We start from the raw sequence: 17581 nt of genomic DNA on the forward strand, positions 1-17581 counted from the left end.
AGAAGACAAAAGGTCCAGGAAGGCCTGGGGGCAGCAGGAAGGCCTGGGGGCAGTGTTGATATTTCAGTATGATAAATTGCCGGGGCTGGGGCTGCCCATAAGAGTATTACCTTTTCAAAGGGTGTTCAAATGAACTTGCTAGATTATGGTGCATAGCTGCAGGTCAGCTCTCAGTGGGAGACAGAGTTATGTAACGACACAGCAGAGCGTTAGGCCTGCAGGGTTCGCTGGGAGGCCAGGTACAACACTGTCTATGGTAAATAAATTAGACCTGGCTGGTTAGCACTGACCCAACTCCCAGACCTGCACGCACGCACACCATTTGATTTCCAGTGACTGTGTCCCCACACTAACCTATCTGGGCAGGAATTACAGTTATCCTTTCCAAGGTCGACCTGGAATAGTGAAAGTCTATTTCAGTTGTTGTCTGTTTTAAATCGGTCTACCTGAGGTAGCTTGCCGAGAGGGATAACAACTTTCTACTAATATCACTCTATTAACAGAACCCCTGTCAAATAACCTACTCCATGTCAAAAATGCATGTTCAATAACTTCACTAAACAATAAACTACCTAGAGGAAGACCTACAGTCACTAGCACTGTATGAAAGCAATCCAGGACTCTGTACTATGTCTCAGCAGTAAACAAGGATGTTGTGACGATATCTTGTCTATAGTCCTGCTCAACAGAGCCATGTATGTGTGTCTGGGAGGAGATGAAGACAGATTTAGGTGGTGATGTCATAAATCTCTAGGTTCTTAGACAGGGAGCCAAATGGAAGCCCTCCCAGTGAAAGGAACACAGTGAATAGATGGGAATAATTGGCTCCCATGTATACCCCCGCTGTCTCATTTAGGATGTAATCTCTGTGTAATCCATCTTTAGCTCACAATATGTCATACTGCCACTGACGGGATTCGTTGTTATAGAACTTGAAGGAAAATAATCATCATCAGACGTTCTCATTCAAAGCAATGTTCCGAGGTAGGAACACCATCGGCCATATTGGAATTTTAGTTGTAACAGTTTTGTTGTACTGACCTCAGGGTTGGTCCACTTGGTCTTGATGTGGTCAGCCATGTTCTGTGTGCAGCCCAGCAGGTCGTAACCCTCCCTGCTCTGGAGGAGAAAAAAGACACCACAGAGACACAGTCAAACCATTTGAAGTTGGTTTTTAAACTTTGTCAAATTCCATCACTCCTCAGCTTAATCTTTTATCATTCTAAATATTCCTCAGAGGAAAAATTCTGACAACGATTATCACACTTGATTCATGACTAATTGGTACTACAATGATAATGTGTTAATTCAATATATATATATATATATATATATATATATACACATATATATACTGCTCAAAAAAATAAAGGGAACACTTAAACAACACAATGTAACTCCAAGTCAATCACACTTCTGTGAAATCAAACTGTCCACTTAGGAAGCAACACTGATTGACAATAAATTGCACATGCTGTTGTGCAAATGGAATAGACAACAGGTTGAAATTATAGGCAATTAGCAAGACACCCCCAATAAAGGAGTGGTTCTGCAGGTGGTGACCACAGACCACTTCTCAGTTCCTATGCTTCCTGGCTGATGTTTTGGTCACTTTTGCTGGCGGTGCTTTCACTCTAGTGGTAGCATGAGACGGAGTCTACAACCCACACAAGTGGCTCAGGTAGTGCAGCTCATCCAGGATGGCACATCAATGCGAGCTGTGTCAAGATGGTTTGCTGTGTCTGTCAGCGTAGTGTCCAGAGCATGGAGGCGCTGCCAGGAGACAGGCCAATACATCAGGAGAAGTGGAGGAAGCCATAGGAGGGCAACAACCCAGCAGCAGGACCACTACCTCCGCCTTTGTGCAAGGAGGAGCAGGAGGAGCAATGCCAGAGCCCTGCAAAATTACCTCCAGCACGCCACAAATGTGCATGTGTCTGCTCAAACGGTCAGAAACAGACTCCATGGGGGTGGTATGAGGGCCCGACGTCCACAGCTGGGGGTTGTGCTTACAACCCAACACCGTGCAGGACGTTTGGAATTTGCCAGAGAACACCAAGATTGGCAAATTCGCCACTGGCGCCCTGTGCTCTTCACAGATGAAAGCAGGTTCACACTGAGCACATGTGACAGACGTAACAGAGTCTGGAGACGCCGTGGAGAACGTTCTGCTGCCTGCAACATCCTCCAGCATGACCGGTTTGGCCTTGGGTCAGTCATGGTGTGGGGTGGCATTTCTTTGGGGGGCCGCACAGCCCTCCTCAGGTAGCCTGACTGTCATTAGGTACCGAGATGAGATCCTCAGACCCCTTGTGAGACCATATGCTGGTGCGGTTGGCCCTGGGTTCCTCCCAATGCAAGACAATGCTAGACCTCATGTGGCTGGAGTGTGTCAGCAGTTCCTGCAAGAGGAAGGCATTGATGCTATGGACTGGCCCGCCCGTTCCCCAGACCTGAATCCTATTGAGCACATCTGGGACATCATGTCTCGCTTCATCCACCAAGCACCACAGACTGTCCAGGAGTTGGCGAATGCTTTCGTCCAGGTCTGGGAGGAGATCCCTCAGGAGACCATCCGCCACCTCATCAGGAGCATGCCCAGGCGTTGTAGGGAGGTCATACAGGCACGTGGAGGCCACACACACTACTGAGCCTCATTTTGACTTGTTTTAAGGATATTACATCAAAGTTGGATCAGCCTGTAGTGTGGTTTTCAACTTTAATTTTGAGTGTGACTCCAAATCCAGACCTCCATGGGTTGATAAATTTGATTTCCATTGATAATTTTTGTGTGATTTTGTTGTCAGCACATTCAACTATGTAAAGAAAAAAGCATTTAATAAGAATATTTCATTCATTCAGATCTAGGATGTGTTATTTTAGTGTTCCCTTTATTTTTTTGAGCAGTGTATATATTTGTTAAATTGTAATTTAGCAGATGCTCTTATCCAGAGCGACTGACAGTAGTGAGTGTATACAATTCTGTACTTAATCATCATTGTCCTGATAATATCCTGCTAATGTCATGATAATTTAATGATAAAGTCTTGATAATGTCCTACTAATGTCTTGATAATGTCCTGCTAATGTCATGATAATTTCCTGATAATGTATGCCTGAGTGTAAATGTGGCAGTGATAATGTCCTTAACGGTCATCAAAATTGTTAAAAGATTTTAAAAACAATTCTGATAAACGCAATAGTTGGACAATGGATGAAGATAATTCAAACTTTTAGAATGTTTTAAATCCATCAGATATTGAACAAATTATAGCACATAAAACATTTTGCTGGCACAGACAAATAATTAACGGAGTTCAGGGATTATGATGAAAATTCAGGTATTCAATGTATTGTCAAATTTGATTTATTATTAATGCACTCATATATACATGTTCTAATGGTATCAGGTATTTGTTACAATATGTTGTGTTAGAATATAGAACAGTATATGTGCCTAGTTAGCATAAATACAATGGATTCATTTGAATATATTAATAAAGTAACATAAACAGGTGGAACAGGGCTGCAACCACCATTACTTGCTCTGTCTAGGACTACCTGCACTGTCTAGACTGCCTCATTAAACAGTTCAATGGGATTGAAAATGTAAATCAGTATAATCCCCATAATCGGCACAAAATGTATTATTTTTCATGAAAGGGCCATAAACAATAACTAGTAATGTTGCATACTCAAAGAAAGGTTGCTTTCTCACCTTTCTGGTAAAATGTTTTATAAATTGCTGAGGTGTAGTCACTTTTAAGGACATAAGTTCAAGTACACAGTACAAATATGATGTAGAGTATGATGTATTTCCTATTCAACAAAACTATGAATAAGGCTTGAATTTACTTATAAGCTTTCTAAATATAGCATAATCAAATTTTAAAATTATGATCTACAAGATTTCACCTTCCTTATAATTGTAAAATACATATTTGTATTAGAGCATATTTTCTAAAGGTCTCTCTTGATCAAAACATCAGCCGCCGTTGATGTGAAAGTCTCACAGAGCTCTAGCTTGGCTTCCTCGTTAGGAACTGTCCTTTCATCTCATATTAGCTTAGATGTAAGGTCCTCTATTTAGGGGACCTGCGTGGTTCTGGTATCGGTTCCAACTGATATTTTCGTTTATAGATTGAAATGTTTTGCATTGAGCGATAGCCCTGGATCCCATGAAAGCAGTGTTATTTCTGAGACTGTGTGACATAAGATGTGAAATCTGAAACCACTTGAAGCTGGGATGTCCCGCCTACCATTTCATTCACTTTTCCGACCGTCCATCAACTCCTGGCTGAACTCTACATCGCAGCCACCGACATAGATTTATAGCGATTTATCTAAAATAATTCAGATTTGAAATAAAATAGACATTCTGTTTGTCATAGACGACAAGACTAAAAGCTCTGACGAAGAGACCAATAAACACTTTGTGAGAAAACAGAAATCCACTTTGAGTAAAAATAAAATAAAAAACACTTACATTCTCAAAGATGTAGCCTACACAATAGTTGTGATCATTTTAAGGAGAACAAAAATAACTTAGCCTACATTTGAACACCAACACAGAAGCTTCAGGCATTTTCCCAATTGAGTCGCCTAGTTTTGTTGTTGGCTACTTGAAGAGAACTAGGGCCCATCCTTCACAGCCCACCTCTTCCAATGCAATGTGGAAAAGTGTGCATGTAATTCTACTAGATGAAGAGCTGGAAAGAGTATAACATCCTGGCATTTAAACCATACTCGATTTTCGAAATGTTGCATACTATTAAACATTCTATTTTCGCATACTGAGAATATGTCATGTGTAATTGCGTTGTTTCCCACTATTTGTTGATTACGGTAGCACATCCCCATATCTAATTGATCAGCTGTGGTCAAAGCCAAAATGAGTATGACATGTGGGAATTTAAAGTATACTCAATTTAAAAACATGATTTATTTTCTCATCCTCAAACGGGACACTATTTAGGACAAGAGTATGGGTATTCATTGACCCTGAGAAACACCCACTCTTTGACTGGAAAGAGAAATATTTCTACGCTGCAGGAGCTGTATTTACTACGCTGTCTTCCGGGACAATGTGGACCAACCAGAGTTCCAATGCCACAATTGTTTACTTGCAGAGGACTATAGAGAAGAAGTGGCTACTCTTAGCAAACACATTAAGAATTTACACAATCTATTGGGAAAAGCACTCCCGCCTACCTTCTCCTTGTCCACTCCCCAGACTGGACACCATTACGATGTGCTGAGAGTATCACCACCATGTCAACTCTCTTTGACTGAATGGCCAATGCCTTCCAGGGACCCCTCCCAGAAGAAGTCTCCCACTTTAAAAAAAATGGAGCAGGACCATCGCTTCTGATGGATTTAGGCTTGTTGAGAACAAGTTCTCATTTGCAACTGTGGCCTGGCCAAGATAGAGCAAAGCAGCTCGACACATACAACACAGAGTTACTCGTGGAATAAACAAACATACAATCAATAATACAGTAGATAAAGTATATAAACAGCATGTGCAAATGAGGTAGGATAAGAGAGGTAAGGCAATAAATAGACCATGGTGGCAAAGGAATTACAATATAACAAGTAAACACTGGAATGGTAGGATCTGCAGAATATGAATGTGCAAGAAGCGATACTGGGGTGCAAAGGAGGAAGATAAATAAATAAATACAGTATCGAGATGAGGTAGATTGGATGGGCTATTTACAGATGAGCTATGTACAGGTGCAGTGATCTGTGAGCTGCGCTGACAGCTGGTGCTTAAAGCTAGTGAGGGAGGTAAGAGTCCCCAGCTTCAGAGATTTTTGCAGTTCGTTCCAGTCATTGACAGCAGAGAACTGGAAGGGTAGGCAGGCAAAAGGAAGAATTGGATTTGGGGGTGACCAGTGAGATATACCTGCTGGAACGCGAGCTACGGGTGGGTGCTGCTATATTGACAAGTGAGCTGAGATAAGGCGGGGCTTTACCTATCAAAGACTTGTAGATGACCTGGAGTCAGTATGAAGCGAGGGCCAGCCAACGAGAGCATACAGGTCGCAGTGGTGGGTAGTATATGGGGCTTTGGTGACAAAACGGATGGCACTTTAATAGACCGCATCCAAATTGCTGAGTAGAGTGTTGAAGGCTTCGCCGAAGTCGAGGATTGGTAGGATGGTCAGTTTTACGAGGGTATATTTGGCAGCATGAGTGAAGGATGCTTTGTTGCGAAATAGGAAGCCGATTCTAGATGTAATTTTGGAATGGAGATGTTTAATGTGAGTCTGGAAGGAGAGTTTACAGTCTAACCAGACACATAGGTATTTGTAGTTGTCCATATATTCTAAGTCAGAACCGTCCAGAGTAGTGATGCTGGACGGGCAGTCAGGTGCAGGCAGCGATTGATTGAAGAGCATGCATTTAGTTTTACTTGCATTTAAGAGCAGTTGCAGGCCACTGCAGGAGAGTTGTATGGCATTGAAACTCATCTGAGGTTAGTTAACACAGTGTCCAAAGAAGGGCCAGCGGTATACAGATTGTGTCGTCTGCGTAGAGGTGGATCAAAGAATTACCAGCAGCAAGAGCGACATCATTGATGTATACAGAGAAGAGAGTCGGACCGAGAATTGAACCCAGTTGGCACCCCATAGAGACTGCTAGAGGTCCAGACAACAGGCCCTCCGATTTGACATAATGAACTCTATCAGAGAAGTAGTTGGTGAACCAGGCAAGGAAATCATTTGAGAAACCAAAGCTGTTGAGTCTGGCAATAAGAATGTTGTGATTGACAGAGTCGAAAGCCTTAGCTAGGTTGATGAATACGGCTGCACAGTAATGTCTCTTATTGATGGTGGTTATGATATCATTTAGGACCTTGATCGTGGCTGAGGTGCACCCATGACCAGCTCTGAAACCAGATTCCGTAGCGGAGAAGGTACGGTGAGATTCGAAATTTTTGGTAATCCATTTGTTTACATGGCTTTCAAAGACCTTAGAAAGGAAGTGTAGAATAGATATAGGTCAGTAGCAGTTTGAGTCTCCCCCTTTGAAGAGGGCAGCTTTCCAATCTTTGGGAATCTCAGACGATTCGAAAGAGAGGTTGAACAGGCTAGTAATAGGGGTTTCAACAATTTCTGCAGGACATTTTAGAAAGAGAGGGTCTAGATTGTCTAGCCCAGCTGATTTGTAGAGGTTCAGATTTTGCAACTCTTTCAGAATATCAGCTATCTGGATTTTGGTGAAGGAGAAGTGGGGGAGGCTTGGGCGAGTTGCTGTGGGGAGCACAGGGCTGTTGACCGGGGTAGGGGTAGCCAGGTAGAAAGCATGGCCAGCCGTAGAAAAATGCTTACTGAAATTCTCAATTTTTGTGAATTTATCGGTGGTAACAGTGCTAGCCTCAGTGTAGTGGGCAGTTGGGAGGAGGTGCTCTTACTCTCCATGGACTTTACAGTGTCCCATAACTTTTTAGAGTTTGTGCTACAGGATGCAAATTTCTGCATGAAAAAGCTAGCCTTAGCTTTCCTGTGTATATTTTTTCCTTACTTCCCTGAAAAGTTGCATTTCACGGGGGCTGTTCGATGCTAATGCAGAAACGCCACAGGATGTTTTTGTGCTGGTCAAGGGCAGTGAATGATACTGTCACCATCCCTACTGCCGAACCATGGAAGCGCGCCACCTGTCGTAGAGCTAATGGAGGGAAGCAGCCTGTGGTGAGTGGGGCTTCTTTGGCATTGGGAATGCTGACCCAAATCCAGTTGTTGAACAGCTTTGCCCTCCTGGCTTTGGATGTTCCAGCTATCCTGAATCCTTCCCAGGGCGATTCTGCATCGGATTCTTCCATGGACTCGGATCACCAGACCTCGAGGGTGTCTGACGCACTGGCTCCTCAGTCAGCCACAATGGGGTTTTTCTACGTTGTAATCGGCATCTCTATGGTGAGAAACATATTGGTTCCTTAGGCAAAAACGTTTTGTTTTCCTGGGGCTCGGGTACAGGACTTTACTAGGCTGCTTCCTACCATTTTACGACAGAACATCGGGGCTGTCGCTGTCATAATCCATGTGGGATTTAATTACTTTAGGATAGCTAGCTTGGAATGTCTGAAACTGGATTTGATAGAACTGATTGGAACTCTAAAAGACTCCAATAAACATCCAATTATCTGAGTCATGGCAGCAAAAGATTCAGCAGGTTGCTGGCACTACAATACTGGCTACGCGTCTACTGTAGCTCTGTTGACACCTTTTGGAAACAGAAGATGTTTTACAGAAAGGATGGGGTCCATCCAAATGATCTTGGTGTCTGCACCCTGTCTTCACATTTCAAGGTTGTGCTGAGACATTGATTTATTAACACCAAGTCCCGCTTAGGTAATCCCAATCATAAATTATCGTCATACTGCTGATCCTTCTGACTTAGATAACTACCGTCCAATAAACAAATGATCTTGCATTTACAAAGTTTTAGAATCCATGACTAACTTTTCCTGTCTAGCTAAGACATTACTTCTCACTCTATTTGTAACGTGCACCAATCTGGTTTTAGACCTGGACATAGCACAGTTTTAGCTGCTACACTTGTTTTATATGATGTGTTAAATTGCTTGGATCATAAAAATAATTGTGCTGCTGTCACGACTTCCGCCGAAGTCGATCCCTCTCCTTGTTCGGGCGGCGTTCGGCGGTCGGCGTCGCCGATCCACCTTTCATTTTCCATTTGTTTTGTCTTGTCTTCCCACACACCTGGTTCCAATTCCATAATTACATGTTGTGGATTTAACCCTTTGTTTCCCTCATGTCCTTGTCCAGAATTGTTTATTGTAAGAGTTTGTGCACGTTATGTCTGGCGTGCAAAGGGTTATTGTCCCATTGTATATATTTATTATTTTTGTTCACTGTGAGTTTTATTATTAAACTGCACCGTTCTAACAGTCTTTTCTCTCCTGCGCCTGACTTCTCTGCCGCCAGTACGCACTCATTACAGCTGCCTTATTTATAGACCTTTCCAAGGCCTTCGATACCATTGACCCTCACATTCAAAAGTTGAGTATAGGCCTGGATCAGGCTTCTTGCAAGTGGTTTGAAAATGATCTGTCAGATAGGACTCAATGTGTGATCTCTGATGGTGTTACGTCTAGTTGCCTGGATATTACAGAAAGTGTACCGCAGGGGTCGGTACTGGGACCTGCTCTCTTTACAACTTATATATTGGTCTATTTGCTAAAACTTGTAATATTAATCTGTATGCAAATTACACTGTTATGTATATCATTGCCCCAACTGTTGACCAGGCTATGTTAGAGCTGCAATCTGACCTTATTACCTTACAGAAAGCTCTGGTTGGTTTAATACTTGTTGATAGATGAGAAGCAGGTACAGGGAGTGAACATTTAATAGCAACTGACATGGAACAGGACAGGATAGCGTCTGGACATGAACACACAACTACATTAATGCTGACACAGGGAACAAACAGGGGAGCGGACAGTCATAGACGGGGCAATCAACAAAGGGAAGGAGTCCAGGTGAGTCCAATGAGCGCTACAGCGCTTAATGATGGTGACAGGTGTGCGTAATGAAGGGCAGCCTGGCACCCTCAAGCGCCAGAGAGGGAGAGCGGGAGCAGGTGTGACACTTGTACATAATGCAGGCAAGACTAAATACACGTTGTCCTTTTGAGAACTATGGCGAACGTTTCAGATGGACAACATATTTATTAATTGGATGGTTCTCCCATTGATCAGGTTCCCGACCACAAATATGTATGTATTTGGATTGACAAGACCTAATGTTTAAAAAACATACAGATAAGCTAGTTAAAAAGCTAAGATTTAAAGTGGGCTTCTTTTTTTAGAAATAGATCTTGCCTCTCCCTAAATAGCAGGAAGCAGATCGTACAGTCAACCTTCCTGTCAGTTCTTGTCTATGGTGATTCGATTTATCGGATTGCAGCAGCCTCTACTCTTAAACCTTTGGATGCCGTCTACCATAACACCCTTCGCTTTATCACTGGTGACAGTTTTAATACACATCACTGCATCCTGTATCAAAGGGTTGGCTGGTCCTCATAAATTCACGTAGGTCACTTCATTACTCCCTCTTTATTCACAAAGCTCTACTGCACAAGTTTCCAACATACCTCACTTTGTTGTTGAAGTATGAATACATGAGTTACAAAACATGTTTGCATGGTTGGTTAACTATTGAGGTTCCTCGGGTCTGCACCGAATTGGGTAGATCCGGTTTTTGTTTTAATGTGCCCAACTGCTGGAAAAATATGCAGATCTCATTGAAATTGGATGTTCTAGTGCCGCTCAGACAGTTTAGAGTATTGATAGAAGATCTGGAAGCTGAGAGATGTAGATGATATCTATGATTGTATTTTGTATTTTAACTGTCGCTTGTATTCTGTAGAATGTGTAAAATGCAGGGCACCCTGTTGAAATAAAGTAAAATAAAATAAAGAAATTCGGACACGGCCTATGTATTCCATTGAGCCCATTTCAGCCATTACCGGGTTGTTTGACAGGTCATTACAAAAATGTCCGCGGTTAGAACGTTAATGGGAAAAAACGACAGACACAAGCAAGAGTATGAAAGAGTCGCAGGAGTAAAATGAAAGCAATCAATCCAGCAAGACGTGACAAGTGGATTTTGCATAACTCAAACGCAGGAAATAGATGGCTGAAAAAGACAGTTCCTCAGGTGGGTGGGACATTCACGTTGCTAATGTCATCTCTACTCCCTCCATAGTCAAGATGATGATGTGTCATTCTCGCTCCATGATATCTCCTCTGCCCACAGAGAGCGGTTAGTTAGTCGGTGAGTCACGGGACGGGAGGGGACGGGCTGTAAAACTTCTGCATTAAAAAGCCATCTGGAAAGGAAGCCATGACGCAGGAAGGAATTGATCCCTAGCCAAACGGACACTGGAATATATTCCAAACACATTCATAATAGGGCTGGATAATTGATAGGATTTGTCATGATGTCATTGTAGCTGTCCCATGATGGCATACATTAATATTATTTTTTTAATTATTATTATTAATACATGACATCATTATGTGTTAAACATATGGATATACTCTGCTCTACTCTTCTAAAGCCCTAGTGTGTTGACTTGAAGTGCTGTATGAGTGCCTCAGCTCTATTAGTGTACTACTATCATTTGATATTCAGCTCTATTAGTGCAATACTATCCTTTGATATTCAGCTCTATTAGTGTACTACTATCATTTGATATTTCAGATACATAAACATTATTGATTATATCATTTCTCCTATACTGTAGGGGATGTGTTGTGATGTTATGTAGATCATACACAGTAGAGGGCACAGGAGGAGTCACATACAGGCTCTGTCACTGTGCTGTATGCTCTCTCACCACGAAGAATACCTTTGCAGTTCAGCTACTCAATGACAGAGGTGGCTTAGATATCTCACTCCCTTTACAATGGAATGTAAGTTTAGAACTAATTTGTTTAATTTTTTATGCCATGACTGTTCTTATATATTATATATGGTGGGAATGTGCTTATATCTATGTCATACATGGTGGGACTGTGCTTATGTCTATGTTATAAACGGTGGGACTGCTTATATCTATGTTAGCGCCTTCAGAAAGTATTGATACCAATGCACTGCACAACACGTCAGTTGAACACGGAACGCTCTGTTCCATATTAGGTCTATCTCTGATCAGCTACCCAGGAAAGGGATGAAAATAGCCCATATGTAACCTTAGAAATAAGGTTAATGAAATCAATAACTTGCTAACATCAGATAACATTAATATATTAGCTATTTCTGAGACTCACTTAGATAATTAATTAGATAGCAGTAGCAAAACAAGAATATCGCTGTATGTATTCAGAGCCATATGCTTCTAATGCGTAGAGAAGATCTCATGTAAAAGTGTTTTTTAAGTGTTGTGGTTCCAGCTTCACTTGGCACATCTAAAGCCCTTTCTTTTGGGGTGTTGCTATAGGCCACCAAGTGCAAACAGTCAGTATCTAAATAATATGTGTGAAATAGTTGATAGTGTATGTGATGTAAACAGAGAGGTCGACCTTCTTGAGGACCTGACTATTGACTGGTTTTCATCAAGCTGTCCACTCAAGAGGAAGCTTCTCACTGTAACCAGTGCCTTTAGTCTGGTTCAGGTTATTAATCAACCTACCAGGGTGTTTACAAACACTACAGGAACAAGATCATCCACATTTTTACTAATACTTTAGATCTTTGTTCCAAAGCTGTAGTCATACCCATTGGATGCAGTGATCACAATAGTTGTTATATCTAAGAAAGCCAAAGTTCCAAAAGCTGGGCATAAAATAGTGTACAGTATAAGAGATCACACAAAATGTTTTACTGAGACTTTGATGTGGATGATGTTAAAAATATTTGTTGGTCTGATGTGATTAATCAGGTGCATCCAGACCCTGCACTTGATGAATTTATGAAATTGCTTCTTCAAATTATTGATAAACATGCACCTTTTAAGAAACTGACTTTCAGAACTGTTAAGGCTCCATGGATTGATGATGAATTGAAAATCTGTATAGTTGAAAGGAGTGGCTAATAAGACTGGCTGACTTACTGCAACTTGAGAAATTAAGACTACACTCAACAAAAAGAAGAAGAAACTGTATTATGAAGCAAAGATAAATTACATAAAAAAATCTTTAATTTAAACTACGGGCAGGAAGACATTCAACTCCACCTTTCATTGGATCACATGGCTTATTCATCACAATAGCATTTGATGTTGCCAATTTTTTTAATGATTATTTCATTGGCAAAGTGGGCAAACTTAGGCAGGAAATGCCAACAACGAACAGTGAGCAATCGTACTCATGCATAAAAAAATGAATAATGAAAGAAAAGCATTGCAAGTTAGAATTTTGTAAAGTTAGTGGGGAGAGGTGGAAAAATGTTTTGTAATCAATCAATAATGACAAACCTCCTGGCATTGAAAATTTAGATGAAAAGCTATTGAGGATGGTAGCTGACTCTAGCTACTCCTATTGGTCATTTCTTTAATCTAAGCCTAGAGGAACGTTTTTGTCCTCAGGCCTGGAGGAAAGCAAAAGTAATTTCGCTACCCAAAAGTGGTAAAGCCACCTTTACTGTTTCTAACAGCAGACCTATCAGCTTGCTGCCAGATCTTAGCAAACTGTATACATATGCATATACATATGAGATGAGTAATGTAGGGTATGTAAACATTATGTAACATGGCATTGTTTAAAGTGACTAGTGATAAATTGGATGTAATAAATGTTTCATTATTAAAGAGGCTAGAGATTTGAGTCACTATGTCGGCAGCAGCCACTCAATGTTAGTGATGGCTGTTTAACAGTCTGATGGCCTTGAGATAGAAGCTGTTTTTCAGTCTCTCGGTCCCAGATTTGATGCACCTGAACTGACCTCGACTTCTGGATGATAGCGGGGTGAACCGGCAGTGGCTCGGGTGGTTGTTGTACTTGTACTTTTTGGCCTTCCTGTGACATCGGATGGTGTAGGTGTCCTGGAGGGCAAGTAGTTTGCCCCCGGTGATGCGTTGTGCAGACTGCACTACCCTCTGGAGAGCCTTACGGTTGTGGGCGGAGCAGTTGCCGTACCAGGCGGTGATACAGCCCGACAGGATGCTCTCGATTGTGCATCTGTAAAAGTTTGTGAGTGTTTTCGGTGACAGGCCAAATTTCTTCAGCCTCCTGAGGTTGAAGAGGCACTGTTGCGCCTCTTCACCACGCTGTCGCTGTCTGTGTGGGTGGACCATTTCAGATTGTCCGTGATGTGTACGCCGAGCAACTTAAAACTTTCCACCTTCCCCACTACTGTCCCATCGATGTGGATAGGGGGGTGCTCCCTCTGCAGTTTCCTGAAGTCCACGATCATCTCCTTTGTTTGGTTGACTGAGTGTGAGGTTATTTTCCTGACACCACACTCCGAGGGCCCTCACCTCCTCCCTGTAGGCCGTCTCGTTGTTGTTGGTATTCCAGCCTACCACTGTAGTGATGTCTGCAAACTTGTTGATTGAGTTGGAGGCGTGCATGGCTATGCAGTCATGGGTGAACAGGGAGTACAGGAGAGGACTGAGAACACACCCTTGTGGGGACCCAGTGTTGAGGATCAACAGGGTGGAGATGTTGTCTCCTACCCTCACCACCTGGGGGTGGCCTGTCAGAAAGTCCAGTACCCAGTTGCACAGGGCGGGGTCGAGACCCAGGGGCTCAAGCTTAATAATGAGTTTGGAGGGTTAAATGCTGATCTGTAATCAATGAATAGCATTCGATGAACAGCAATAGGTTGTCCAGATGGGTTAGGGCAGTGTGCAGTGTGGACCTATTGGGGCGGTAAGCAAATTGGAGTGGGTCTAGCGTATCAGGTAGGGTGGAGGTGATATTTTTATTTATTTTTTTACCCATTTTTCTCCCCAATTTTGTGGTTTCCAATTGGTAGTAGTTACAGTCTTCTTGTCTCATCGCTGCAACTCCCGTACGTACTCAAGAAAGGCGAAGGCCAAGCGCCATGCGTCCTCCGAAACACGACCCAACCAAGCCGCAATGCTTCTTGACACATCCAACCTGGAAGCCGCACCAATGTGTCGGAGGAAACACAGTACACTGGCCCGCCACAGGAGTCGATAGTGCGTGATGATACAAAGATATCCCTGCCGGCCAAACCCTCCCTTCCAAGGAACGACGCTGGGTCAATTGTGCGCAGCCCCATGGGCCTCCCGGTCGCGGCCGGCTGCGACAGAGCCTGGGCTCGAACCTAGAATCTCTGGTGGCACAGCTGCGATGCAGTGCCTTAGACCACTGCGTCACCCGGGAGGCTCGGGTGGAGGTTTTATGATCCTTGTCTCTCAAGCACTTCATGATGATGGAAGTGAGTGCTACAGGGCGATAGTCGTTTAGCTCAGTTAACTTAGCTTCCTTGGGAACAGGAATAATGGTGGCCCTCTTGAAGCATGTGAGAACAGCAGACTGGGATAGGGATTGAATGAATATGTCCGTAAACACACCAGCCAGCTGGTCTGCGCATGCTCTGAGGACGTGGCTAGGGTTGCCGTCCCGGCCGGCAACCTTCCTCGGTTTAACACGTTTAAATGTTTTACTCACGTTGGCCGCGGTGAAGGAGAGCCAGCAGGTTTTGGTAGCGGGCCATGTCAGTGGCACTGTATTGTCCTTGAGCGAGCAAATAAGTAGTTTAATTTGTCTGGGAGCAAGACATCGGTGTCCGCGACTGGGCTGGTTTTCTTTTTGTAATCCGTGATTGACTGTAGACACTGCCACATACGGGAGGGAGCATGGAGTCGTAATCAGATTTGCTAAGGAGGGCGAGCTTTGTATGCATCGCAGAAGTAGCAATCATCCAGAACACTGCCAGCCCGGGTCGCGCATTCGATATGCTGATAAAATTTAGGGAGCCTTGTTTTCAGATTAGCTTTGTTAAAATCCCCAGCTACAATGAATGCAGCCTCAGGATATATGGTTTCCAGTTTACATAGAGTCCAATGAAGTTCTTTCAGGTGGGTCGAGGTGTCTGCTTGGGGGGGGGGGGGGGGGGGGATATTCACGATTGTGATTATAATCGAAGAGAATTCTCGTGGTAGATAATGCGGTCGGCATTTTATTGTAAGGAATTCTAGTTTAGGTGAACAAAATGACTTGAGTTCCTGTATGTTGTTATGATCACACCATGACTCGTTAATCATAAGGCATACACCCCTGCCCTTATTCTTACCAGAGAGATGTTTGTTTCTGTCGGCGCGATGCGTAAAGAAACAGGGTGGCTGTACCGACTCGGATAACTGGTGAAGTGGCGTGACGTAGAGACTGTTGTCCTTCTGGCAGATTCTCACATCTCAGCCCAGGAACTGAACAGAACTGTAGTTCTGTCAGAGTGGTCATTGAGTTCGTGGTCACTGCCCTGACCAAGGTCCTTCTTGCCCGGTTGCTCAGTTTGGTCGGAAGGCCAGCTCTAGGCAGAGTCTGGGGATATTTTCACTGTGCTCTTGGAAACTTTCAACACTCTAGAAATTGTTTTATACCCTTCCCCAGATATATGCCTCATCACAATTCCTTCTTTGGACTTCATGGTATAGTTTTCGTTCTGAAATGCACTGTCAACTGTGGGACCTTATATAATTGGCCAATCAAGTTGTAGTGACGTCTCAGGGATGATCAAAGGAAATTGGATGCACCTGAGCTCAATATGCTGTGTCATAGCAAAGGGGTGTGAATACTTATGTAAATTAGATATTTCTGCATTTTAATTTCACTAAATTTCCAAATAAAATCTAAAAACATGTTTTCTCTTCATCATTATGGGTTATTGTGTGTAGATGGGTGAGATTGTTTTATATTCATTTTTAATTCAACAAAATGTTGAATAAGTCAAGTGTTATGAATACTTTCTGAAGACACTGAATGCGTGAAGGATGTGCAACTCACCTTCTGCCAGACGTAGGCCTCGCACAGGGTGATGATCTCATGTTCGCGGTGCTCCCCCTGCACGGCACACACCACACAGATGACCTTCTCGTCAGCCTTGCAATAGAGAGTGCCCTCCTGGCCATGCTCCTTACAGCGCAGCCTCTCCACTGTCACTGTGTCCCTCTTACTAACCCCCTCTAGAGCCGCCACTGCCTCTTCATCATCAACCTTCCCCTTCCCCTGGTCTCTCTCTCCTCCACACACACCGTTCTCTTGTATCCCAGCCCCACCGCATGCCCAATTTTCCACCACCCCTGGCTCTGCCGCAGGCCTCATTCCCTGTACCCTTTCCTCCCCTGCCCCCTCCCTTGTGTATCTGTCCCTGCCCAGCCGTTGGGACTGCGTCTGCAACACTTCCTGGCCGTAGGGCATCAGCTGGTGTCGTGTGCTGCAGGCGTGTTTCTCGGCATGGGCAGGGCAGAAGGCGAAGCTGCAGGTGTGGCACACCTGGGTCGCCGGCTGGGCCTCATCAGGCTCACACGCATCACATGACCCATCCATTTGCGGTAGCTCGTCCTCATCAGGTCCTCCACTTCCTCTCCAGGGTTCCCTTTCGTCTGTCATTGTAGTGGGTCTGAGTAGAGTGAGTAGGGGGGTAAGTGAAGGACACCCTGTGGGAGAGATGAGTAGTAGAGGACAGGGTATATAAATAGGTATAAACAAGGTGTAGGGACTACTGTCAGAGGGAAAACAAAAACATCCCTTTCAAAGGTACTGTACCTGCCAAAGTTTACTGCTTTTGTCTGCAAACACACCCCTCTTTGTTTGCATACTTTTCCCCACATACACACACTGTAGATACACACAACTGGTGATAGTGCAAACTTGCATTATCTAATGCAACTGGTGAGAGTGCATACCTGCATTATCTAATGCATACACTCTCTTTCTCTCCAAGCTCCTCCTCTTCCTGTCCAGTATCAGGGCCAGACCATTTAACGCTTCAATAATTTTGTTTTTCTCTCTTCTCCCTCCCCCTTTCATTTATTTCACTCTACGGGAGAGCATTTTAAGAATGGAGGCTACCCACGCTGCCTGCCTGACACACACAGCAGGGCCTGAGCTGCATACAAAAGTATGTTTTGTGCT

The 17581-nt window shown here is 43.5% G+C and overlaps 1 protein-coding gene and 1 long non-coding RNA gene across 3 annotated transcripts in view; both read right to left on the reverse strand.

Annotated features, from left to right (window-relative positions):
* Positions 1-17581, reverse strand: part of LOC149985241 (uncharacterized) — a 1026866-nt gene that overhangs the window by 361727 nt on the left and 647558 nt on the right. The window lies entirely within an intron of this gene.
* Positions 1-17581, reverse strand: part of LOC110497088 (tripartite motif-containing protein 44) — a 74170-nt gene that overhangs the window by 56078 nt on the left and 511 nt on the right. For both annotated transcript variants that reach the window (XM_021573089.3, XM_021573104.3), the window contains exons 2-3: positions 16451-17103; positions 1042-1119 (exon numbers count right to left, since the gene is read on the reverse strand). In XM_021573089.3, coding sequence (XP_021428764.3) covers positions 1042-1119; positions 16451-17056 — 684 coding nt within the window. In that variant the 5' untranslated portion in view covers positions 17057-17103. The remainder of the gene's footprint in view (positions 1-1041; positions 1120-16450; positions 17104-17581) is intronic.

This window comes from Oncorhynchus mykiss, chromosome 2 (genome assembly GCF_057628025.1).
Source record: "Oncorhynchus mykiss isolate SJ-2025 chromosome 2, ASM5762802v1, whole genome shotgun sequence".
In the NCBI taxonomy this organism is placed as follows: Eukaryota; Metazoa; Chordata; class Actinopteri; order Salmoniformes; family Salmonidae; genus Oncorhynchus; species Oncorhynchus mykiss.